This window comes from Ochotona curzoniae, unplaced genomic scaffold (assembly GCF_017591425.1).
Source record: "Ochotona curzoniae isolate NIBS_2020 unplaced genomic scaffold, NIBS_Ocur_1.0 contig_3520, whole genome shotgun sequence".
Taxonomy (NCBI): domain Eukaryota; kingdom Metazoa; phylum Chordata; class Mammalia; order Lagomorpha; family Ochotonidae; genus Ochotona; species Ochotona curzoniae.
This window is the reverse complement of record NW_024465894.1, coordinates 11,319,350-11,345,985: the sequence shown is the minus strand read 5'-3', so window position 1 is coordinate 11,345,985 and position 26,636 is coordinate 11,319,350. Positions and strand designations below refer to the sequence as shown.

Sequence of the window (26,636 nt, the reverse complement as noted above, 5' to 3'; positions counted from 1 at the left end):
TAAGAGTCCTGGTTCTATTCCTGCCTGTACTGCTAATCCAGCGTCCTGCTAATATTCACCCTACGAGGCAGCAGTTGCTGGCTCAGCTCCTTGGGTCCCTGGCATCCATGTGGGAGACCTAGATGAAATCCTAGGCTTTGGATTTTGGCCTGGCCCAGCCCTGGCTCCTGGGGGCCTTTGGGCAGTGAACCAGAAGGTAGAATCTCTCCCTACCTGCCTATTCTAATTCTGTCATTCGCCTTTCAACTACATGTAAGTAGATTAACTTAAAATACTAACAACCATGACAATGAAACTACAAGAATTAAGTGACGTGGGTACCCAAGTGTGCCTAGGAGAATGGCTGACATAGAGTATGTGGGCAGTAGCAGTTAATTGGCATCCTAACAGCTCAGTGGACCCAGATGAGATATGTAACAAAAATTCCTGTATAAAGAACCAGCAGTGCTTCTCCTCCTCAGTGTGTTCTCAAAGATAAATGAAAACACATGTGCACCCATATACCTGTACCCTGATGTTCATAACAGCCCCAGGGAGGAAACAACTTGAATGTCTGCCAGCTAATAAAGGAATAAATAAAAGGCATATACTCATGTAACAGTTTAGAAATATAATTGTGCCGCTGACACATGCTACAGTGAGAACGGGCATCTAATGAAAGAAGCCAACTACAAAGGGTTAGGTGCACTATGAGTCTCTCTGCATGATATTTCTAGAATGGGTGAGCTTACCAAGACAAAAAGTTATTTAGGCGTTACGGTGGGCTAAGAGTGGGGAAAGAAGCATAATTGGCAATGAGTATGGGGTTTCATTTTGGAATAATAATATGTTCTAGAATTAATTGTGATGGTTGCAAAGCTCTGGGAATACAGCGAAAAATGTGTAAATAGACAAATTGTGCGACATTTGAAATATGTCTTTCTAAAGCCATTAAAAGCAAAAAGGGGTCGACATTGTGACATAACAGATTAAGATGCAGCCGGCTATACTGACATCCCAAATGGGTGCCGGTTGGAGTCCTGGCTGCTCTATTTCCAATCCAGCTTTGTGCTAATGTGCCTGGAAAAGCAGCTGAAGATGGCCTAGGTCCTGTGTCTCTTTACCTCATGGGGGTTCCAGATAGAGCTGCTGGTTCCTGACATTGAACTTGCCCAGTTTCAACCGTTGTGGCCATTTGGGGCATGAACCAGTGGATGGAAGACCTCTCTCTCTGTCTATAACTCCATCTTTCAAAGAAATAAAAATCTTTTTTAAAAGGAGAGAAAAAAGAAAGTGGCACTTGCTAACATAGTGACTTCAGTTCCTTCATAAAACGGCCCACCTGTTTAATCCTCATGATAAACCCTTATTACTCTGATGTTACAGTTGTGGCACCAAGAGCCCAGAGAGGCACAGGGACATGCCCAACATCACACAGTTCAGTGGCAGAGCAGGAGTCAGAACCAGAGTGTCCAGCCTGGGTGAGGACCAGAGCTCTGAGCTTTCCCCAGCATAGCAACCAAGGTGGGACTGTGTACACAGCCGAGGGAGCCACAGGGTCACCTCCACCCAGAACATCAGGGTCTCCTGTCTGTTACCAAAGGCTCTCCCAGGCCTTGGCTGGGGAGGGTGTGGATCTCGATGGCCCAGACAGGAGCCAGGTCATGAGGGGGGTTTCTGGGCAAATCTGGAGACTGAAGTGTCTCTGACCCAGTTCGGGAGCTCCTGGTCCCTTCTGGAGCTGGAGCAGCAAACATCGATTTGCATACTGGCGGTTTCCACTTAATTAGCGTGGCCTCCTTCTGGCTGGGAAAGCACTGTTAAGTGCACTGGCCCCTGGGGGTTCTCTGTCCCCTTCCTTGGCCAGACTGGAATTCACAATAGCCGGAGTTTCCGATCTGGTGCCCCTGTCCAAGCCCAGAGAATCACCTGGCTCTAACAATGCAAGTGGAGATGGTCCCTGGGAGGCCTGGATTAGTGAATGAGCTGGAAGGAGAGGTGGAGGCTTTGCCCCGGCAAGCTCTGTGTCTGTAGAGAGCTGTGTGCAGCCCTTGGATGGACCCCATGCACTGCACAGAACTGCAGCTTTTGGCGCATAGTCCTGGGTGCCTTTTGCTGCAGTCCTACATGGGTGGGTACCACTTCCCAGATGAGGAGCCGGAGGGATGGGGGGCACCTGTCAGTCACTGAGTGTTGCCCAGCAGTGAGAGCTGAGCAGGATTCTGACTTCCAGGTTCCTGCCTGTCCTACCACCCTCACCTTCCCTAGCAGAGTCCACCTCTGTGTAGAATGCTGCATTTAGCACCTGCTCTCAAATCTGGGAAGTTTTCTCTCTGCTCCTGGTTTTGGAGGGATGGGAATGGCTCAGGCTATGGGCTCCCAGGGAACGGGGATGCTCTCCAGAGCAGCATGTGTGGTCGTCCATCAGCTGAGTATGTGTGCAGCACGATATGAGAACACTAAGTGCTCCCACTCTTTTTGCTTCAGCAACCAGGCTCCATCTCTCTGATCCTCTCTGCCGAGGCTGCAGCGACACACCCTCCGTGTCCTTCTGAGGACTATCATAAGACAAGCACTGGAGTGTGAGGCAGGGCTCATGTTTGTTTCACGGAGAGGGCACGGCCAGCCTGCAGGGGACAGCCTGCCGTGAGGCTGACCGCTCTTGGCAGGAACAGGGCACAAGCTGTGGTGCTGAAGCGCCTGCAGTTTTTTTTCTGTTAGGGTAGGCGGTCACTTCATAACAAAATGAACCGTTTTTAAGTGTACATCCACAAGCTTGTGCAATCATCCCCTCTAACTGGATCCACAGCGTCTCCATTGGCCCCAAAGGCAGCTCGGTGCCCCACCCCACCCGGCTGCCCTGACAGTCTCTTGTGCACTGTCTGTGGAGCAGTTCCCTGGGCATTGCGTGTAAACGGACTCGCACAGCAAGTCACCTCCTACATCTGGTTTCTGTCGTTTAGCTTGGTGTTCTCAACATTCATCCTTGTTGTCGCGTGTCAACTATTTGTTTCCTTTTTTTCCTTAATTGTTTTTATTTTTGATGATTTTTACATGGTTGGTTAAAGTGACAAAGGTCAAGGGCTACAGGAAGGTGGATGAGATCACCATTTCCATATTCCCTTTTTTTCCTTCCTGTATCTGGAGGAAGGGGATAGATAAGGAGAGAAGCCTTACCCAGTCTCTCAGACACCTCTGCACCCTGGGATGGAGGACAGCCACCCGACACCACACCAGGGTCCCCAATGTGGGGCATGCTCTGAAGGTCCTGCTGAAGAGGTTTCAATAAGTCAGCAGTTCTAAATTACTGCCGATCTTGCTTACAAGCACGATGAAATCTCTGCAGAAGCCACTGGTTGACATAATCCACCATAGGGTTTCCGTTTGTCCGGATACTCACTGCCAACGCTTGGCTGGGGTAGTTGATCAGTTTGTTCTGGTCTCCATCTTCTGTAGTGGTACCAGGTGTTTTCTGCAAACTCCAATGTACTGCCATGTCCTCCATGTACACCTGGATATGCTGTCCTGTCCCCTTTTTTATTAAACATCTTGTTAATTGACAGAAGTGGGGCAAGCGGGGAGAGACTGTTCAATCTTCTCTGCACTGGTTCAATCCTGAAATGACTGCAGCAGCTGAGTCTGGGCCATCCTGAAGCCAGGAGCCTGAAATACCTTCTGGGTCTCCCCCATGGGTGCAGGGGGCCGAGATACTTGGGTCATTTTCTCTTGTTTTCCCAGGTACATTAGCTGCCATATTGGAAATGGAGCATCTGGGACTTGAAGTGGTACCCTAAAATGGTGTGCCAGGGTTGCAGGTGGCTGAATAACATGCTGTTGTATGGATAGCCTCCCCCACCCCCATCCTCGACCCCATACCCACTCTCCATAGACTGGAGCCCATTATAGGGTCATCCCCTGCAGTGGTGGTAAGAGATGTTTCCAAAGGGCCCCATGGTGGTGACTCCTCTGGCCTCAATATCCATTCGTACGCAGCAGACATTGAACCTGGTGCTGATGAGGACAATGACTCCAGGGGGTGGGGATGGTTAAAGATCCACTAGGGTCTGGGAGATGAGCTTCCTGTGTGATCCAGCCTGGCAGACACAGAAGTACATGGTTCAGACCCTAGGCTCTGGAGCGAGACCACAGCCACTCAGTCCCAGGCTCCAATGCCCTGGACAGGGACCTCTGTTTTTGTTTTGGTTAAATGGAGATATTAATACCTACTTGCAAGGGTGGTACCATGGCTAAGCAAAGTCTTGACTTTGCACAGATCTATTAGCAGTTTGCTGTCGTTATCCTTTGATTCTGTCCCTTGGTGTTTCCTCCTAAAGCTGCAGTCGTGTGAGGCAGGTGTTACAGTGCAGTAGATTCAGCTGTGTCCCATGTCCGAGTGTCAGTTTGAGCCCTGGCTGCTCTGCTTCAATCCAGCTCCCTGCTAGTGCATCCTGAAAGGCAGTAGGTGCTGGCTCAAGTGCTTGGGCCATGTCAGAGACCCGGATGGGATTCTGAGTTCCTGGTTTCAGCCTGGTTCAGCCCTAGCTGCTTGTGGTTTCTTGGGGGAGCTCTCTTTGTCACTCTTCCTTTCATGTAGATGAAATAAATCAAACATGTTTGTTTGCAAACCTGTGGCTGTGCTGAGACCCTGATCAGGCTGGGCCCCTATGTGTCTCCTCACACTCATGTGCTACATAACAATGATTCAGCCAGTGGCAGGCCGCATACCCCATGGTAGTGCCAGTGTGACTGGCAGCCTGCGTAGGCCGCGTGCATGCTCTGAGAGGCCGTCGGGATGAAACCGCTCCCAGGGGGCACGTGTGTTTTTCTGAATACTGCCTGTCGGTAAGCCATGCGTGACTGTGCCTGAATCTGTTGAAGCACCTGCTTACATTCTTTTCTGCAGGTGGCTAGGAGTGGATTTGTTGGTGGCTCCATGCTGACCTTTTGGGGAGAAACTACCAGACTCTCTCACAGCGGCAGTGTGCAGGGCTCTGGTTTTACCACAGCCTCCCCAGCACTTGTCTTTGTTTTTTGTTTTGCTTTCTGCAGTCACTGTCCTGGTGAATGCAGGACTGTGTAGTCAGTTTTGCTGGTTCTAGAAAGTGATGCCAGTGGAATCCCCCAGTGTGGGTCATGAACCTAAAATGTCATGTCATGGCCTGCCAGAGTGTATTGCGAGGTAACGTGTTCTTTTTTAAGCAAAAGATATTTATTTATTTGACATGTAGAGTGACAGGAGGGAGAAACAGAGAGATCTTCCATCCACTGGCTCACTTTTGAAATAGCCACGATAACCAGCCCTGCTCCAGGTTGAAGCCAGGAGTCAGGAACCTACCTGAGTTCCCCCACCCCATGAATGCAGGGGGTCAAACCTTTTGACTATCTTCTGCTGATATCCCAGGTGCATTATCAGGGAGCTGGATTAGAAGTGTACAGTCTGGGGCCCGGCGTGGTGGCCTAGTGGCTAAAGTCCTCGCCTTGGATGCACCGGGATCCCATATGGGCGCCAGTTCTAATCATGGCAGTTCCACTTCCCATCCAGCTCCCTGCCTGTGGCCTGGGAAAGCAGTTGAGGACGGCCCAAAGCCTTGGGACCCTGCACCCGCGTGGGGGACCTGGAGGAAGTTCCTGGCTCCTGACTTTGGATCAGCGCAGCACCGGCTGTTGCGCTCACTTGGGGAGTGAATCATCGGACGGAAGATCTTCCTCTCTGTCTCTCCTCCTTTCTGTAAATCTGCCTTTCCAGTAAAAAAAAAAATAAATCTTAAAAAAAAAAAAAAAAGAAGTGGTACAGCCTGGACTCGAACCAGTGCTCCAGTGGCTTACTCCATTGTTCTACAACATGGGCCCAACAATGAGGTTGCTTAAGATAAAGGCAGCAGATCCCTCCTGCTGACCCCTGTAAGTCCCTGCCCCTTCCTCACAGAAAGCACATGCTTCTGCCCTCCTCCATTGAGCAGTGAGTGTGGCCAGATCCTCTGTAAGGTACTGGAGAATCACCGGTGAGTAAATGGACAAGGTCCCTGCCCTCTGGATGTGTAACCCATAGACTGGCTACAAGCCAACAAACTCACAACCCATACTTAAAAACCACCAATAAATGCTCTGAAGGAGCAGGCAGGTGCTTTGGGGGATCTAAGGAAGGCGGTCAGGGCAGGTTTTTCTGGAAAGATGACACTTAGGACACCTGAAGGGTGTGAGGAAGGACAGCACGAGGCTAAGCTGGGCAGAGTATGTAGAGAAGGAAACAAATTTCACATGCAAAGGTCCCGGGGCAGGAAAAGCCTCAGTGCTAAGTTGGAAAGGTGCAAAGCCAAGGAGGAGAGTTGGGGGATGTAACTGCTAGCTGATGGCCCAAGCGGTAGGGGCCAAGCGTCATGTGAGCTGCCAGGATAACCCAACATGTGGAGGTCCAGGTACATCATTGCCTTGCTGCTTTTCTCAGCTCCAAAGAGCAGTGATATTGTTGCTCATCCCAATGTCTTGCAGGCTCTGAAATAAGAATGGGGGTAGGCTGGAGGGCAGGGATGGCTACACTGGAGACCCTCACATAGAGACTCACAGCCATGTGCCAGGGTACATCGGCTGATGCATGCATGGATGCCGCTGACCCTCTGATCTGTGTGCATCCTCATCTTCCCATGCCTTGTCTGCCCCTAGCTGGACAGGTTGTCCCTCAAGCCCCAAACCCGGGCAGTCTCCTAGAACTTCAAGGTCAGGTTCCTGTACCAAGACCTGTATACACTTGAGGCCTTGGGGGGGGGGGGGAGAGAGAGAGAGAGAGAGAGAGTGATCTACTGCTGGATTACTCCTCAAATGCCTGCAATAGTTGAAGCTGGGCTCTGTCAAAACCAACACCCAGGAACTCCACCTGGGTCTCTCGCATGGGTGCCAGGAACCAAGTGCTTGGAACGTCATCTGCTGCCTCTCAGACGCGTTAGCAGGAAGCCGAATGGGACTCCACTAGTGCTGCAGTATGGCATGCAGGCATCCCAAGGGGTAGCTGGACCTGCTGTACCATACCACCTGCCCCCTGAGTGTTCCTGAGCTCCGTGTGCAGGAAGAAAATGCCTCAGCACTGTGTTACATAAGGGAGTGTTTGGAATTTGGCTCCTTTGGAGATGAAATGGGAAACTACACCCAAGCAAGCCAGCATAGGGGATTGACCAAGAAGGCAACACCCTTAGGGTTACCTGCGGGTCAGTCAGTGTTTGCCGTGTTGCTTTCTTCACTCTGCAGGCAGGGCTGGCAGCTCCTGTGCCAAACCTCGCACTGAGGACTGAAGGGCAGATGTTTGTGGGAAGGAGAGAGGAGAGGGGTAAAAACACAGGTAGGGAAAAGAGAGGAAGGAAGGGAACTGTAGATAAAGGGGTAGACGGGCCCGCGCAGAGGTCACAGCTGTGCCCAAAGTTGCAGTAATGACGGAGATTTACAAGCTAGCTCAGGAGCTGGCATGGTGACTGATCCTCTCTCTGTAGCACTGGCATTCCATTTGGGCACTGGTTCGAGTCCGTCTGTTCCACTTTTGGTCCAGCTCCCTGCTTATGACCTGAAAAAGCATCAGAGGATGGCCCAAGTTCTTGAGCCCCTACCCAGAAAAAGCTTCTAGATCCTGGCTTCAGATTGCCTCAGCTGTGGCCATTGAGGGGATTTGGGGAGTGAATCAGTGGGTGGAAGTTCTCTCTCTGTCTCTCCTTCCCTCTCTGTAGATCTGCCTTTCAAATAAAGGTAAATCTTTAAATAAAAGCTAGTTCAGCTCTGGTCAATAGAAAAATAGTTAAAATTTTTTCCAGAACATGCATGAATGTAGAAAAACACAGATGAAGTTCATTTGAATAAGTGCTGGAACTCAACATAGCATTTCAACTTGTTATCAGTATAAATTGTTGAGGTATTTTGCATGTCTTTTTTTTTTTTCATGCTGAATCATGATACCGCTAGCACATCTCCATCCAGGTCCTGCCCAGCCTCGTGATGCCTTGTTGGTTGCTGTGGAGGATGACAGGTGCACTGATGTAGGCACACATAGTGAGGACACTGAGTTCAGGGTCAGGAATAACTTACAAGGGGGTGTGTGTGCATTCAGTGGTTAATTCATTTGCTCACTTAATGTTCAACTTGTGTTTGCTGAATGTCTCCTGTGCGGGGTGAGGGCTAGGCAGGGAATTTGCTGGGGGTAGGTAAAGGACATTCCTGGCTGGAGGGGAGGGTGGGTTGCAGGTCAAGCAAGGGCAGAGCAGCATCAGCCTCATTCACTGCCAGCTCCCTGATGCATTGCCTGGAATTGGTTCCTGGGCAACTTGCGGGAGTGGAAGGAAGGAGAGAAGTTGGGCAATTCAGGAGCCTGAGAGCCTCAGTGTGTGGACCAGCCAGAGAGAGGACTGGAGCTACTGCTCTCAGAGCAGTGCTGCATCAGAACCACGGGAAGGGCTGGTTGAGTCATCACTTGTTGCATCCACTTCGGGGTTGCTAGGGTGAGACCCAGGATTTAGATTTCCAACAGATTCCCAGGTGTCATTGCTGGTCCAGAGTCAACACTCAGAACTACTGCACCAGCTCAGGGCGAGGGTGAAGGCAGTGGGGAGCCGTGTGAGTATTTTGAATACATTTTGGTTTGTGATGTGTAAAGCTGGAGGAAGCTGCTGAGAGGCTGCAGCCTCCTGGCTCACCCCTCTCCTGCAGCACAGTGGGATACCCAGGTGGGTGCCAACTTGGCTCTGCGAGGAAGTCTGGGCTGTGCCCTGGGTCCAGAGAGAGATGCGAGCGACAGTGTGGGTAGATCTTAGCACTGTGGGCGGAAAGAGAAGTCCTGAGTCAGCTGTGGCGTCAGTAAGAATTTCCCTGGTTAAGGGAAACGTGGGCGGGGTGGGGTACGGAAAGAGGCGCAGGTTCCAGGGGCCTCTCAGAAGCCTGGACTCTGTGGCCCTTAGGGTTACGCCATTGGGCACGAACACTCTCCCTCTGGGTCAGCATCCCTAGCTTATTAGTGTGTGTGTGTGGTGTGCTCCATGACAAATTACCCCCAAAATGTGGCATCCTAGAGCAGTCACACACCATGGCTGCATCTCAGAAGCTGCAGGGTAGCTGGATGGCTTGTGGTCAGTGTTGTACGCAGGCTGACTCCTCTTGACTGGAGCCCTCCACACCTCCCCTTGTGGTCTCCCTAGGGCTGCCCAAGTCCTCCCCCAGGATGAATGTCCCTGGGGCAAGGTCGAAGCTCCAGGGCTTTTTAGGAGCCAGCTATGGGAGTCACACCTTCTGGCCATTACATGAGTCCATGAGTGTGAATCCTGTGATTGCGGTGCTTGGGTGGCCCCACCAGGCTATCCTATGGCCCTGTCTCAGGGTCAGCCCCCAGATCCCCGAGGCTGGCGGTTCTCTAGAGCTGCTTCAAGCGCTCCTGGAGCTTGAAGACTGGGGCCTGCCTTCCCAGGGGAGATGGCATGGAGGACAGCCAGCTAGCCCTGCGACTCACTGCCTCCCAGGCCTGTTGATCAGCATTTTACAGTCAGATTCTCAGATAATCAAGTGAGGTCAGATCCTGTTTTACAGGTGAAGAAAACTGAGGCTTGGACAGAGATCAGATCCCTGGAAAAAGGTGGTGTTGAGTTAGCCCAGGGCCCTGCTAGACAGCATGGCCTCCCAGTAGTACATCCTGGGGGCTTGCTTCCGTGGTGGACCTGATGGTAGCCAAGGTCACACTCTCAGCCTGGTACTGGACACAATGGAAAAACAGAATACAGGAAGGCCCTAGGGGCTAAACCTTCCCTCCCCCTTAAAAGTAGGAGTAGGCAAGGAAGTTAAATAACAAATGGTAGGAATACCAGTTACTCTGATCTGACCATTGCATATTGCTTTTGTATGTGTATACTATACCCCACAAATATGTACAATTACAGTGTGTGCATTACAGGTGTGTGTGTGTGTGCATGTGTGAGATAACATAATCATCTTGAGTCAAGTTTGGCTGCAAGATAATTGAGTTGCTCACAGTGAAGCAGGCTTGGAGCTCAAGTGTAAGGGATGTAGTTGTTGCCTTTTACCAGCTAAGGAGCCTGGGGCAAGTTTATTTAGTTCCTGCTGCCACAGTGTGTCCATCTGGCCAGCAGGAGCTCATCCTGGATCCTGCCTCACTTCCCACTGGGGCTGTCATAGAGGTTATATGATTCATGCCAGACATGGGGTTGGGCATGCAGCAAGTGCTCCATCAGTGAGGGTCCGGCTCATTAGAAACGCTGTGTTTGCATGCTGTTGCCATGTCTGGCTGAGCTGAGAGGCTATCGCTATGAGGATGACGGACATTTTCACCTGTTCCTGGGAGCAGCAGCAGCAAATGATCCCTGAGGTCCCTGGACTCAGCCAGGCTTGGCAAAGGACTCCTAAGCCCTATCCTTAGCTGTACCTGCATCCTGTCCCTGTCCCTCCTGAGCGAGGGCTGGATGAAAACCGGGGTGGGGGTGTTCCAGAACACTGGAGAACCTGCAGGCCGCTGCTGCCTTCCAGGCCTAGGCAGCTCCCTCCTTGCTGTGCCTCCTGATAAGAGCCAGGCGTGGGTTTTTCCATCTCCTGCAGCAGGCATGCTCCCGGTTCCCTTCTGCCCACCAGCTGCCCTGGTTTCTGCTCCCAAGCAGGCAGAGGATTGGAATCTAAAAGTCACAGGAGATTGTGCAGTCCCAAGAGGGGTGGGGGTTGCAGGACAGTGTCTCCAGGGGGCAGATGGGTCTGGGTGGCAGATTACAAACCCTAACAGGAGACAGGCTCTTCTGTCCTGATGTGAGTCTGTATCAGAAGTGACAAGGCCAGACACCAGCAGCGAGCCTGTCGTTTCAGCCAGCAGGCAGGAAGCAGGCACTGTGGCCCCTGTCACCCAGGGCAGAGCGATCACGCTCTTGGCAGGAAGTGTGGGTACTTTCCGAGGGAGCTGCGACTGAGCTGGGACTGGTGGAGAGGTGGTGGGTACCAGAGCGAGCCACAGCCGGACAACGAATATGTGTACCCCTTTGCTGCTTGGCAGGCGAGGAAATCTGGCCTGACCCAGTTGTGCCCCTCCTGGCTATGATTCCAGGGACATGCAGTTATTTCCTCCTCTCCTGTCCTGGCCCATGAAACTTCTGCTGAGAGGAAGTGAGACGGATTCAGAACATACTTTGTGGGTTGAAAGGCACTGCCACAGCAACCTGCTCAGTGTTTCAGTGAGGGGCCAAGAAGTGCCTCAGGCTGCGTATGCCCAGAGCACACACTTATGCCTGGAGCCCTGTATCTTCAAGATAATCTCCAAGCCTTCAGCTCTGGGTCTGGAGCCGGAAAGCAGCCTGGGGCAGGAAGGAAGCCAACAAGGAACTCTTGTCTCAGGTACTTGGTTTCCAAAAGACGTCCTGTCTCAGCAAATCTTTTGTCATGCTCCGCCCTCTCATTTTTATTTTGTAATTTGAAACTTTATTTAATGATATCATTTTTGAAATATTTATGTTGAATGGTGAAGAGAGAGACAGATCCTTCTGTTGGTTGACTCTAAATGCCCATGACAATAAATGCCCGGAGCTGGGCCAATCCAAAGCCAAAAGTGTGGAACTCCATCTGGCTCTCCCACATGGGTTCCAGGGATCCAAACACTGCAACTTTGATTATCTGCTGTTCCCAGGTGCATCATCAGGGAGCTGGATTGGAAACAGAGTAGCTGGTATTTGAACCAGAATGTGGGCATCCCAAGCAGCAGGTTAACCTGCTCTATTACACAACTGGTTCCCTACCATTTGAAGAATAGAAACCATCCTGAACTTGCAAGCAGTACAAAATGAAGTGACAGGTTGATGTGACTTGAGGACCATAATTTGCCATCTCCTTGCCTAGTCAAGCAAATTGTTTATGCAATTGTTGCTTTTTATTTTTTTTAAAGAGATTTGTTTATCTGATAGAGAATGCTGGTGTCACAAGTGGTGGTTTAACCTGGTGTGCCCAAACACTAGCCCCAGTATTTCCTTTAGGGCGTGTGTATGATGAAGATTCCTGGGTCAGTTGTACTTCTCATATCTATACTAAGCTTCTGCTTTCCTGATTATGCAATTCATGAGATTGTGGCCTGCTTCTCTCCGTTCCCACTGTAGCCCCGGGTAGCCACTGATCTGCCTCCTGTTTATGATCTCACTTTGAAGTATCTCTTTTTTGATCAATCTAAAGTTGATTACCTCTCTGCTTACCCAGAGTCCCATCCTGCCTCATAGTAATAGTACCACCTCCACTTTCTTTGTGTTTGCATTTGCCTGTTTTATATTTAAGCATCTCTTTATTTTTAGTCTGTTTTTTTTTTTAATTTGGGGATATATGTCTCATGATTAGAAGACAGTAAAATATTTTTTCTTCTTTTTGGCATCCAAATATTTACTGCCACAGAGGGGCGGAAAAAGCACATTATTTCTTTTTATGATTGATGTCTGGTTTTTGGTCATTTTGTTTCTGCTGTGTGGCATTGCTTTCTCTCATATCTTCTGACTTTAATGAGTAGTACATTATTTGGCTGAGTGTTTCCATAATGATACAGAAGACCCAAGTTCTGGTTTTGATTTCTTGTGAGGTTGCCTTGAGGCTTTTTACAAAATCATGTTTCATTTCCTTAGCCAGAGAGCTGGGAGCCCAGCGTGAGACTGGTTCCCATCCTAAGTTGCACAGAACTGCACTGAGGAAGAGAAGCAAGCCATCATGATAGAAGTCTGGACATCTTCGATTATATTCCAAATGCTGGCTCCTTCAGAGAGAAGGGTTCAAAGTAGAGGAGGCATTTGTATATGTATTGCACAGTGAGAACAGGATTTATGTAACAGTGAGAGAATATACATGCATTCATGTGTTGGGGGTGGGATGGCACACAGAGAAAAGCCTGTCATAAATGGGCCACAGGGTCGCTCACGCAAGAGAGAAAATGCTTCCTCCAAGGGTGGTCTATGGCGAAGAGACCTCTTTCCCCATCCTCAGCCTTTCTCGTGAGGTTGGAGGTGAAATGGGGACTGTGGAGACTCAGGTGCAGTCTGCAAAGGTGGGCATCCTAGGAAGGTGGCACAGCAAGCTGACCATTAAAAACATATAAGAGTACACTACAGGATTGCCTGAATTGTGGAATGCCTGAACTTAACCAGTTTCCTGGTTATATTGTATCAACAACCATTGTCAGAGAGAGAAAGACCAGAATCCAGGAGATGGTTCTTTGACTTTAACTATGCCTGAAACACCAATTACACATGGAATCCCATAAAGACTCAATGCTAAGTGTCCTTGGGCAGATCCTGTGTCAGTTCTCTGCTCAGTGGGTTCATCATAGCCCCAAAGCCGTAGAGTTGTGGGGATTCACTGGGATAAGATCTGTAATGTCTTAACACAGAGCCTCACTCTGGGGAGATATTCAGTAAATGTTTGATTTTATTATGATGGCTGTGAAGCCATTACAGTCTATGTGTAGCCACCTATTAAGTGGAGGGATGGGGATATTTTTATCTGCGACTTGCCTGGAGATGGAAATAATTGGGCTATTTTAAAAAGTTAGATAGGTGGAAGAAGTGAGGTCAGAGAGATGGGGTTGAGAAGAGCAAGAGGAAGTTTTAGAAAGAGGCAGCCCTGTGAGGAGACTGGAAAAGGGCTCTGAGCTGATACCTTGGAGAGTTCCCGGCCAGCCACGCTGGACTGAGCAGACTGACTCTGCGGGCAGAAGCTCGGGTCCCCGCCCAATAGTGGCAGTGGTGCTGAGGGGAAACTGCTGGGAGAAATCTGGGAGTAGAACTGGTGAAGAACAGACACCCGATGCAGCTAAATTCATGAATGGAATGAGGAAGTTTCCAGATCGTGTTTCTGGGCTAGCAATCTCCTTGCCTGAGTCCCTGAGATTAAGCACTGCAAGGGGACAGGATACCTATGGGGAAAGCAGGAGGGGGAGGGAGAGGTAGGACACACAGGCAGGTGTTTGCAGTGTGAAGGCTTTGGATTGTTCACTGTAAGTTCAGTGCCCCTGGAGGCAACTCGGGAACATTAAATGTCCACTCACACCTCAGTGAATGATTCTCCTCACCATCCCCTGCTCCTCACCTTTCGAAAGACCCTGCCTTTCCCAAGAGGATTAGCTTCAGGTTTATTTTACAAGTCGGCTTTCCTGGTAACTTTAGTAGTTTCCTTAGAAGAAACTTCAGAACATTAAAACTCACTCAACAAACATTTATTGAGTGGGTACTCCAGGTGCTGGTTACCCCAGATAAGACAACAGATGAGACTTCCCCATGTCCATCCTAGACGGTCCACGTCATTCTTCCTGCACACACCTAATGCCAAATGTAGCTTACACCTGTTCAGAGGCATGTAGGTAGGTGACACGAGGCTGTCCACCCTCCTGGCCAGTACAACTGTGTATACTGGCCATGGAGGTGCTAGACAAGAGGAGGTTACAGCTGCATGCCTGGGATCCCCTTGACCATCTTGCTCTTTCTGGGAGAGACATTGGTCTCTTTGTACAAGCTAAGGGAGGAAGGTTCTCTTTGAAATGGGAAGGTGTGTGGCTCAGTTTGGAAGCGTTGTTGTCCACAGATGGAAACATAATGTACGGATTGTGGAATAGTGGGTTAAGACACTGTGGTGTTGACATCCCTAATGGGTGCCAGTTCAAGTCTCAGTGCTCCACTTCTGATCCAGCTCCCTCCTAATGCACTTGGAAAAGCAGCAGAAGGTGGCCCAAGTGTTGGGCTTGTGCAGCTACGTGGTAAACTGGGAAGAAGCTCTTGGATCGTAGTGCTCATCTCCAGAGGAAACTTGCTGCTTGTTAACAGTCACTTTCTCCCTTTCACCCTTCTGTTCTGACTAGTGGTAACACCATCTGCTTTCTGTTTTTGTAGATTTGCCTGTTCTGGATGTTTCCTATCAGTGGGCTCTATGCAGCCTTTGTGTCCAGCACCTGACAGTGTCTTCCTCTCAGCCTAAAGCTTGTCTGTGCTGTAGTGTGTGTTGGCACTGCGCTTCCTTGTCTGGCAGAATAATACTCCTTCTGTGGAATATTCCATCATATGGGATTTGGTCAGTGGACAGTTAGCTTATTTCTGTTGGGGGGGGTTATTGAGAGCTTACTGCTGTACGTATTTATGTATGAGCACTTGTGGGGGACACGTGTGTGTTCCCCCTGAATACAGGCCTCAGCATGCAGTTGCTGGGGCATGTAGCAGATACAAAGATACATCCAGACGTTCATGGAGGTTGGACATAACAGATAAAGCACATCTCCCTGAAGCGTGCGAAGTACCCTTGTGTGTCTAACTCTGAGGAAATGCCAGGCCTTTGTCCATGGTGTTGTCCCATTTTGTATTCCTGTCCGTAGTGCGGGAGGGTCCCAGTTTCCTCACATGCTTTCCAGGGCTTGTTATCATCTGACTTTCTCTTCCTCTTCTATGGTTGGGTGAGGCTGCCTGGGGAGAGTGGTGGCTGCTTCCTAGGGCCTGGGCTTGTGACGTGGAGGGAACCCACCTCTTTCTGGCCTACCCTTCCAACCATGGCTGGGTCAGTCACAGAGATCTAGGCAGCTCTGCCTGGCAGAGGGGGTCTCTTAGCAGCTGCTCCTGAAGCCACCGGGACACTTGGCTGAGTCTCTGTTCCCAGCCCCTGGGGGCTAGACTTCCTGGAAGCAGCTATTTCTGGCTTTTCCTGCTCAGGAGGAGGAGCCATGGTAGCTGGGAAGGCTGAACTTGTGTGGTGGAGGTGAGTGTGGGAGTGTGGGAACAGGGGACCCAGAACACCCTGGAATATAAGGTGCTGCTCCCTGAGCCTGTTGGCCGACCGGTGTGATCAGAGCTGCAGGCTGGCTCCCCTGCATCCTTAACAGCACCTCAAGGAGAGGAAATGGGGTCCATTTGGACTGGCTTTCCCATAGAGGTGGCACAGCTTCATGCATGGGAACTGATGGGGTGCAGTTGGAGGCACCCACCCCATTCCCCACCCCCATATGGGGTTCTTAGCTCTGGGGTGGGGTGGAAGTGGGGTGGGGCGTACCCCCCCAGAGACAAAACTAGCCAGCCCGGGAACTCTGGCTCAGAGTTGTCTTTTGTGGCCTCGCTGCCTCAGGCTGGCTGTTGACTTCTGTGCCTTTATGGTCTCATTTGCGAACTGGAGCAACAAGTCCTCCACCATAGCTGTCTTATTTCCTGATGTTCTAGAATGCTGGACTTTGTTGCCAGTGTTGTCTTGGCTTTTCAGTGTTTTGCCATCCCTGGCTGTCCTCACTGGGACTTCTGTACCCATCCTGCCCATCTCTGCTGCTGCCCACAATCCCCACCTGGAGGTTCTTGCTGGGCATCATTTTAGTAAAGGGGTTAAAGATTCAATCTTTGGAACCAGGCTTGATTTAAAATCCCAGCTTGTCATTCCCAGCCATGGACCCCTGAGCAGATATCTGTTCATGTGTTCAGACGCGACTCAATCTTCGTATCTGGAGATTGGGGCAATAAGAGCAATTAATTAGTTAATTGTAGGGAATCACTAATCTTCATAACTGGATTCTGAAGACTAATTTGACAGACATACAGTGTTTAACACAATGCCTGGTGCCTGCTGAGTGCCAGGTTGTAGAAAGAACAACCATGGGCACAGGACAGGACTGGGTCCTTGGGTGGTAGGGAGAGGTTAGATGCCCTGTCTGGGGAGGCGAAGGTGTGGGTAGGGCTGAGTGACTCCCACGAGCAGCCTGCAAATCTAGCTACAGTGCTGAGAAAGGCTCTGGGAGGGGCATTTGCCTGCTCATTGATGGACAGGATTCGTGATCCTTGCTCCTTACTTCTGAAATATACACTCCAGGTAATGTTCAGGTCTGCATCATGGCACCAAGAAACTGCCCCAAGACCCTCAGGAGCAAGCAGCTCTGTGGGCATTGAGGTGGGCACCACTGCACAGTGCCAGGTGGTGTGGGGAGAGTCTTGGGATGCTCATGGAGATGAGGGAATGCCTCGCACAGGAGGTGACACTTTGACTGGAATCCTAAGGATGAAGAGGAATTTGCTGCCTCAAGGCAAGGAGAGAAAGAGGGCTCCAGGCAGGCTGGGCAGCAGGGAGCTTAGTTATTTTTGTTTGAAAGAGGACAGTGTGGCTGACTTAGTGAGCAATTGTCCTTGAGCAGAGGGGTGAAGACACAAGGAGGAGCTGACAGGAAAGTTAATGCTGCATGGGTTGGGGTTGGGGAGGCGGGGCAGGAACTCTAAGGATCTTAAGCAGAGCCTTAAACAGGCAGGAAAAGAGGTAGGTGGGAAGGGAGGACTTGGTTAAATGGGTACCATGTGAACAGGGCGGTGCCAGTCATGTGGCCAGGTGGTAGCAGCTGAGCCTCAGGGCATCCTGCCCCGGGTATCCCGGGCACTTCTACCTCCAATAGGCACACATCTCTTGTCTCCCTGTCCCTGTTGCCCCCAGGGCAAGAGCAGGGACCACACCTGTGGTTCCTTGTCAGCACTGCCCCGTCGTCGAGGTCAAGCCTCCTGCTCTGTGGGCCAAGTGGGTGAGATGCCAAAGAAAACACAAGCTTGTCAGCAGCCACTCTCCCTGCAAAGGCAGCAGCCGCCACCAGCTTCCTGCTGAGGAGCCTGGTGCAGCCTCACTCGCTACAGCTGGAGATGGAGGGGAGCAGATGGCCCTGCTTGGCCCAGATTCCAGCCAGATTGCCAGGGAGGTTGTGGGTGGAGGGGCAGGGCTGGCGCCAGGAGCAGTCTACACGAAGAAGGAGGGCCTAAGCCACTGTTTTATTATCCCAGTGGGATCCTGCCTCGGTAAGGGGATAGGGGCCCTGATCATGGTCTTGCAGTGGCACTGGCCCAGCAGGTGCTCTGAGCTCTGTGGAGAGAGGGACTCTGTCTTTTACAATCAGCCTTGACGCAGGCTGACCCAGCAGGAGTTCTGTGTCTGTCTTTATTTTTATGTTTTTAAACCAGTGACGGTGGTAACCTGTCAAGCACTGTCATGCTTAATCCTCACAGTGGTCTCCTGAGAGAGGCACTGTTGTGGTCCCCAGTGGACAGCTGAAGACACAGAGGTGCAGAAAGGAGCCTCAGCTAAAGCAAATGCATGAGAATGAACAGGCCTCTGGCCCACTCAAGGCCAGGCCTGGTGAGTCTGGATTCTCTAGACTAGGAGGAGACCCAAATGTGGGCATCTGGAAGTGGTGGCCCTTCAGCTGGAGGATGGAGCCTGTCCCTCTTGCCTTTGTGCTACCTGAGCCCCAGTCAACCCCGAAAGCCCCATGCTAGCTCCCTGCATTGTGTAGAATGCTCAGAAAAGGAAGAGATGAATCCACAGAGGAAGGAAGTTTGGGTGTCTGGGTATGGCTGAGCAGGCTGCATACTGCTCAGTTCCAAGGCATTCCTTCTATATAGGTTGTGATAAGGACAGTGCCCCCCACCTCACACCCTGCGTCAAGGCATCCAATCCCACCTTGTGCGATTGTACAAGGCATTAGCCCTGTAGGCAACTCCACGTGATACAGGCCCTGAAGACCAGTAGTCTGCAGACTTTTCTGGAAAGAGCCAGAGGGCCAGTATCTTAGGATATGTGGGCCATGCAGTATGTTGTACAGTGAAGGCAGCCATAGGTGGTGTGCAGATGAATGAGTGTGGGTGTGTTCCAATAAATCCGTCTGTAGGGACTGGCTGCCTGCTTCCCAGTTTTGGCCCCTAAGCCGCATTTACCTGGTTCTAACAGTGAATGTGGAGCCTTGAGGAGGTTTTAAGCAGGATGTAAGGGGAAGCAAATTTACATCTCAAATGGGCCCAAGGCAGGTAGGTGTTTGGCCTGGTGGTTTAGGTGCCAGTTAGGATGCCCACATGCCGCATCAGAGTACCTGGCTTTGATTCTTGGCTCTGGCTCCCAACTCTGGCTTCTGCTGACATGGACCCTGCACAGAAAAAGCTCCGTAAGAAGAGCCAGAGGCAGGAAAGCTTGGTTAGGCACTAGGTTGTTTGCATGCTGTTCCAGTGAGCTGGGCCCCAAGCCAGGCTCTGGACTCGCATCTAGAGCTAGGAGGTACAACTGCCAAGGCGGCTTTGGCTCATGACTATTAAGGACTTCCTAGGGATAGGGTGATTTGTCCCACCTCTTGTGCTGAAAATAACTGCCCGACATCAGCGTAATTACATGGCTGGGCTCCCCCGCAGCACGAAGAGCACCCCAATAATTACGTGCACAGATGCTGCTGCTGGCAGGCAATGCTTAAGTTCTGCCTCTGAGAGTGTCTTCTGGATGGGAAGCTTACTCCATCACGCTCCTCTTGGAGCGCGAAGCCTTTCCTCTTGTGTGTAGAACCTTCCGGAAGCCCATCTTGGTTAGGGACACAGAGGCCCCTTCTGTTGCCCTCAAGGGTCACCTGTCAGGCAACAGTACCCCCTTGTTTGCCCATGGGTACGCAGGACCTCATTGACTGCTGGCTTTACCATGATCTTCTTATGTGGTCCTGAGGTCAGCCTGCTCCCTGAATGCCCCAAGATGTGTAGGAGGGACCCATGGGCAAAGCTGCATACAACAGCACAGAGGGTGATCTGCCCTGCCCAGAGATGGGGAGGCTGCATCTTGGGACTGCATTAGGGAGCTGCCAATCCGATGAAGGTCCCTGGAAGAATTCTTAAGGATGGATCGTGTGCAAGGCCCTGCGGACAGAGCCGAAAGTACCAGGACATGGTCCTAGCCCCCTGGCACCCAGGGTCCCTTTGGCAGAGAGCTCAAAAGGCCCAGTCGCACACAGTGATGTGATTTGTGTTGTGATAAGGCCATGATGGGATGTGTAGCAGCTGTGGGAGTCCATGGCAGGGGTGTCTGGGGAATTTGAACTGACACCTGAAGGATGAGGCGTGAGGTAGGAGTGTGTGTGTGTGTGTGTGTGTGTGTGTGTGTGCACACGCACATTGGAGATGGAGACGCAGTTGATGGTAGATGGGTAGATGAGTGGGTGTGTGGGCGGATACATGGCTGTGTGTTGGAGGGTGGATGGATGGCTGGATGAGTCTTCCAGAAAATGGAAATAATCTGTGTAAACGCTTGGAGCTCCAAGGGAAGTCTGGCCAACACCCTGCAAAGCACTTGGAGTGTAAGCACTAGTGTAGCTGAAGCGCTACGCCTGGGTGCCTCTTACGATCAGCTGTATACAACTGTGACACTGCACTGCCCAGCTCCAGGGCTGCCAGGGTCCTGAACCGCAGTATGAAGGCTCTGCCACCCCAGCCTAGAACCATGCAAGGAGGTGGCCTGCGGTCAAGGGTCCTGCCCACCCAGGACCTTGTGTGCTGGCATCAGGGCTCTGAGTCTCACCTGCAAATGCGTGCGGCGCCGTGGAGGGTGTTGAGGCTGCTGATGGGACTTGCTTCTGTGTCAGTGCTTCGAAGCAGTGCTGTCTAATAGGATCTTCTATTTCCACACTTTCTGATGTGGTAGCCCTGTGTGGCTACTGGCCCTTTGGAATTGAGCACAGCTGACTGAGGAACTGAATTTGGAGTGTTTACTAATTTGAATGTAAATGGTCACCATGGCCAGATGTTGCCAAAGGCTCCCTGTCCGAACAATTATGAAGAATCTGATGCTTACTGCACTTGATCCTGTCACCCCTCTCCGCCCCCAGCAGCAAGGCATCTTGGGAGAATCTGTTAGCGATGTTGCCTCCTGCCAGGTGGGAGCCTCCACCTGCTTGTCTCTTGGGGCCGTGGTCCAGGATGAGGGTGCTCCTGTGACCTCATGGTCACCCCCACTTGCTCAGCAAGCCTTGCCTGTGGGTTGTTGGGTCCTGCAGAATGGGTGGCCTTCTCCCCACCTTGCCTTCACAGCCCTTCATTTGTTCCTCACCCAATAGAGGCACACTGATTGGAAAGCACCCTGCAGCCTTTTGAGTTACATGAGCTGTGTGTGGAGACAGGGCCTGCAGCGACCACCTGGGGGTAGGACGGGGCTCACATTCCAGAGAGAGCCAGGGGATGAGAATGAGAGGAGTCTGGGAGCCTGGGCCCACCTGTTGCTCCCACAGGCAGGGCCTGGGGCGGGGGGGTCTACCCTGCAGTGCCATACCCAGGAGCCTCACTCATGAGCTGACCTGTATAGCCCAGTTCACCCACTTGTCTCATGATGGCCACCCGACCTCCTGGAATACTTGCCCATACTTTCACTGTCGACCTTCAGGGAGCTCCATCCATCTAGACAGGAATGACAGAAGTGTGGGCTCTGCCGGGCACCTCCCATTGGCCCCAGGGAGGGTCAGAGCATGGATCTGCCAAGACTGGGCAGAGGTGTGTAGGGCGGTAGGTCAGCTGCTGGTTTCTCTCCCTTTGCACCCGGGTTCAGGGTGAGAACGAGGGCCTGGGGAAGGAAAGGATGGATGGTTTCCACAGGAGGGGTGGGGGGTTTCCTAAGCAAGGAAAGTTTGAAATCATCTTTGAGGTTCACTCTGGCTGCCCTTGTCCTGCCTGAACGTGTACACACACACACACACACACACACACACACACACACACACACACACACACACACAATCAGGTAAATTGTAGGAGACCTTGAGGCAGCAACAGGTCCACTGCTGCCCTAGCAGACACTTGCCTGCCAGCCACGAGCCAGCCCCAGGCTCAGTCCTGGCGTGGCTGACCTTCATGGCTCCGCACATTGCTCCTCAGAGTGGGAGTCAGGCATCCTCATTTCACAGATGGGAAGGGGCTCCACACTTGAACCCAGGCCATCAGACTCCAAGAGTGACAGGCCATCGTCAGGTGTGTGGTATGGTACCTGCCACGCAGGAAAGGCTGGCGTCTTTAGCTCTTCCTACTGTTATCCATGGTAAGACAAGGGTGCCACTCTCCTCTGGGAAATTCTGGACCAAAGAGCTGTGACTCATGCTTCGGGCTCCTCGTGTGCTGTGGGGAAGGACTGTCGGGAGTGAGTGCGACCATGTTGGCACCTGAGGGAGAGGGGATCCTAGCTGGGTGGGCCCTGCACACCCCATGTGTGTGACGGAAAGCTCACTGCGGTCCCTCCTCTTGCAGTACGCTACTTCTTGAAGAACAAGGTCAGCCCTGATCTGTGCAATGAAGACGGACTCACGGCCCTGCACCAGGTAAGGCCAGCCTGGGATCCCTGCTCCCCACCGACACAGAGCCCCCTTGCCCTGAACTTTCGGCCCAGGGAGGGAAGGGGAGCCACAGGTGGCCCATCAGAGAGATGGTATAGGAGATGGGAGCGTCAGTTACAGATGCAGCCACAGGGCCTTGTGTGCACGGTCCTGTGGCCGGAGCCTTTGTTCCCTGCATCCTCACCTCCCAGCACAGTGAGCTTGACAGTTGACACTGCTCGTCCACACCCACCAGGACATTCCATCCACCCTGGCAACAGGGCGTATCATGGGGGCCATGTGATCTGTCCATGGCCACATACCATAAGGGAGCCTCTCCAGGGCTGCGCCCAGGGTCCCCTCTCCTGCAGGGCATGGGGCTGCTCCCAAAGCTCCTCCCTGGCTCCCTGCATTTGGCCTGTGCCCCACGCAGTAACCAGGGGGAAGCTCATTCCAAACCCCACTGCCCCGCTGTGTGTTTTGGCACTGTATGATGCCTTCCCTTAACCCAGAGGCCTGGAATACACTCTTGGCTGACATTTGTGAAGCCTAGCCCTGCCTGGGCTTCCTGGTTTTCCAAGGCTGTGTACCCACTCTCCTTTCCCCATACTTCCTGCAGGATCCCCTTGTGCTGTGCTGTTAGCTCCGGTCCAGGGAGCTGAGCTATGTTGGACACACCTCTTAGCATTGCAAGTCAGTGTGATCTTTTGGTGTTGGCCTTGACCCACGCAGATCCAGCCTCCCCAGGCACACAGTCCGTGTCTCCTGCTGGTTGGTGTATTCCAGCATCTTCCAGCATCTTCCCTGCACTGACATGTAGCTGGTGCTCAGTATGTGCACAAGGAATTAATGCATGGACACACAGAGCTTTCCTGTGTCCTGACCCAGGTTTCAGAGCAGCTGGGCCTGAGTGTAGCCTAAGGATGGGACGGGCCCTCCGCAGCTTGTTGTGTGTCCCCTACAACCTCAAGCACCTGCTTGTCGTCTCTGTAACCCTGCTGGATCCTGCCCATGGAAGCACCCAGATTCCTGGCCCTGTGGTCTCCAGGGTGCCTGAAATGCCACCCAGAGTGGAGACTGGGAGGGGGCTTCCGTGCTTCCACTCACCCCGGAATGGAGATGCAGCAGCCATTCCTGAGGCGGACAGCGCCCCCTAGCTGTGGGCAGGGAGCTGGAGCCTGAGGGACCGTGCCCACCACGTGCAGGGAGGTGAGGCTGTGTAAAAAGGGACAGAGTGGACACTTCCGCAGAGGAAGCAGATGACGCAAGTGGGGCACACGGAGGGGCCCTCATTTCTAGTTTGGGCCTTGGCATGTTTTGTGTGGCATGGTGTGAGTGCTGGAGGCTAAGAACAGGGCCTTCCTGGAGGCCAGCCTGCCTGTGTACAGTGTAATCCTGGGTTCTCATCCATCTCTTATTAGGTCTGACCATGTGCACCTAGGCCACGTTGAGCCAGTTTTCCCATCTATAAAATGGGGCTAGTGGGATCCGTCTGGGCCATTAGATGAGGCAGTGCCTGACTCTCACTGTCAGGCCTGTCAGTGTGGGACGATGTGTTGTCGCTGCCACCATCCCAGGCCTGTGGTCGTCTCTGCCATTGTCACTGCTGCCTCGGCACAATCTTGATGGAGTCACATGGAGAAGAGCCTTGCTGGCCTGGCCGGGGCTCCTTCTGGAGCTTCTTAAGCTGGGACAGCAGCATGGTTAGATTTGAGGGAGCCTTCTACTTCAGACGCTTGGAAGGGGAGTGGCAGGGAAGCACTCCTAGGTGGTGGAGTCTTGCCAGGGCGGTGGGGATGGGAGCACCATGTAGGAGTTGGAACCTGCACCTGCTAGTAGATTGGATGTACTTAGAAAATGAGGAGGTGGAAGGAGAGAGGAAGAAGTCATGCCCCATGCATCTACCACCTTGGTGAATGTGTATGAAGCAGTCTGCCTGCCTGCCCCATCATGTCCCTTCCTCCATGTGCAGGCCCCCTATACTCGGCTTGCAATGTGGTCCCCTTTCTCAGGCTGTATCTCCCAGGACAGACTGGTCTAGCCCCATCCGTAATCCTTCCTACCACACTCTAATTCTGCCTGGGTGCACAGTCTTCTCCCCTTTCTACCCGAGTCTGCCACCCCATGTCTACATTTCTGTGATTTGTAAAAGTGGGATCTCTGGTCCTGTCCTGTCCCTAGACCCATTTCCTAGTGTCGGCCTGGGGACCCTATTTTTGGCACCGTAACTCTGATTCCTTTGGTGCCCTCTGCTGGCCATATCTTGCCTCTGCACAGTTCTACCACTGGTGTGTAACTGTCCCATACCGTGGCTTCACACCTTCCCCACCTACCCAGAATGATACCCTTCGATCCAGTAACTTCCAGACCAGCTGGTATAGAAAGAAGCTGGATCTGCGGCATCATCTGTGACCCTTCCCCATGTGTCTCTTGGGCACAGAGCCCTGGCTCCCATTGGGGATGAGGGTGGTGAATATGGCACTGTGCCACCTCCTACCCACGTTCCCACCCACACCCCCAGCCCTACCCACAGCCTCCTAGGGCCGTGGGCTCACACAGATGCCTGTGCTCACTACTGCCACCCAGGGGATACTTCCCACCCTCATGGGCAGCTTTGTCATCCAGGTCACCATCAGCCCTCCAACACACACACACACACACACACACACACTGTTCTCCATATGTAGCCAGAGGAGCAAGTCTTATTGAGTCACTTTTCTAAGTGTATCTCTTCCATGTTCCCCCTGCACTGGGTACCACACCCGTCCTGGGATGGAGAGGGAGGAGTGCAGGTTCACCTGCTGTGGTGCCCGCTGGTTTCTCCAGAGGTCACCCCTAGGTGCCATGTGCCTAGTGGCATCCTGCCTTCCCCTCATTCTTCACCACTCCTTTCTTGTGGCCCTGGCCAGGGATTCCTCTGACTCCTTGGATCCCCATCCCTGGAGTGTGGCGCCTTGTGGGAGTCGTGGGTTCTCCCTGCTGGTGCTTTCCCCTGGGGGCTGTGGCCCTGCTCCATCCAAGTAGACATAGGTGCCTGCTGTCTGCTTGTGCAGGCGACATTGGGACCCATCCCCAGGATCTGCACATGCAGCTGGACTCTCCGGGGGAGGCTCTTAGGGGTCTCCCCAAGATTTGCGTTTCTGCACCCAAGGTTTTCAATCATGAAGGCTTCTGCTGGGAAGGGGACCGTCTCACCCCCACACAGCCTCGCAGAACCCTCACAGTCCTCCCTGAATTTAATGGGTATCCAAGTCAGAATCGTCTATGCTATTTTTGTTTGGAAAAAGCCTTCTGGGTTTCAAAGAAAAGTTACAAAAACTCATTCAGATCGTGTCCCATTCCACCAACACCTGCAGGGTACTTTGTACCTTGAGCTTCCTTGTGACTGAAAAGGAAGCTGAGGCTCAGAAAGCTTATGTGGCTCACCCAAGGTCAAGGGTGATACTAACAGCCTGTAAGTAGCAGATCAGGGCTCAGGCTCCACGAGACCGGTCCACACTGTCCTTCTCATGGCCTCTTGTGAGTAGTGTGGTGTGTGAATACCCTCCAGGGCCTGGGGCCCTACTTGGAGCTCACTCTGCCTGTGTGTCCTTCCCAGTGCTGCATCGACAACTTTGAGGAAATTGTCAAGCTGCTCCTTTCGCATGGTGCCAACGTGAATGCCAAGGACAACGAGCTGTGGACGCCCCTGCACGCTGCAGCCACCTGCGGCCACATCAACCTGGTGAAGATCCTCGTTCAGTAGTACGTGCTCTCCCTCCGCTGCTGTTCCCCACGGCCGTCTTTGCTCTCCCTCCTCCCCTCTCCCTCTGCTTGCTCCGTTCCGTCCCTCCTTCTCTCCTTTCTTTCATCCCTGCCTCCCTTTGTTCTTGGCCACTCTCGACGCTTCTCCCTTTCTTCCTCCACACACTGTCTCTTTCCCTCTGTTGCTCTACTCTCTCCCTCCTTCTCTTTTTCTTTCCCCATCTCTCTTTTTCTCTCTGTCTCTAGTTTCCGTCTTTTCTGTACTTTGCTTCCTTCATAGTCTCTCTCATTCTTTTCTCCCCTCATTTGTTTGATGAAATATACAAAGAACACAGCATTTCCCTCTTGTAGCCTCATGTAGTCCGGTGGGGTTGAGCACATGCACACGGTCGTGGCCATCAGCAGCATCCGTCTCTAAACATTTAATATCTAGCATCTTCTGCTGCTTTCCTGGGTGCAAGAGCAGGGAGCTGGATTGGAAGTGGAGCAGCTGGAATTCAAACTGGTGCTCATGCAGGCTGCTAACGTCATTGGCAGAGGCTTTTACCCGCTGTGCCATAGCCCCAGCCCCTGGAAGTCACCCTTCTGTCTGCTCTGTGTGTAGTTGACTGCCCTCAGCGCCTGATGCAGGTGGGGTCGTACAGTGGTTGTCTGGCCGTGTCTGGCCTGTCGTGCTCAGCGCAATGACCTCAGAGTCTGTACGTGCTGTGGTGTGTGTGGGAACCCCTTTCCTTTTTACGGTAGTGTATATGGACTGTACTGACTTGTTCGTTCATCCGTGGGTGGATCCAGGCCCCGCTGTGGAATGGCTGGATTCTGTGACCATTGTAGTTTT

General features: G+C 52.2%; 1 protein-coding gene across 1 annotated transcript in view; it reads left to right on the top strand.

The window, feature by feature from the left end:
- PPP1R16B (protein phosphatase 1 regulatory subunit 16B) overlaps positions 1-26,636 on the top strand; it is a 94,066-nt gene that overhangs the window by 49,597 nt on the left and 17,833 nt on the right. Inside the window, exons 3-4 of the mRNA XM_040981473.1 lie at positions 21,993-22,063; positions 25,656-25,801. Of these exons, the coding sequence (XP_040837407.1) occupies positions 21,993-22,063; positions 25,656-25,801 (217 nt within the window). The remainder of the gene's footprint in view (positions 1-21,992; positions 22,064-25,655; positions 25,802-26,636) is intronic.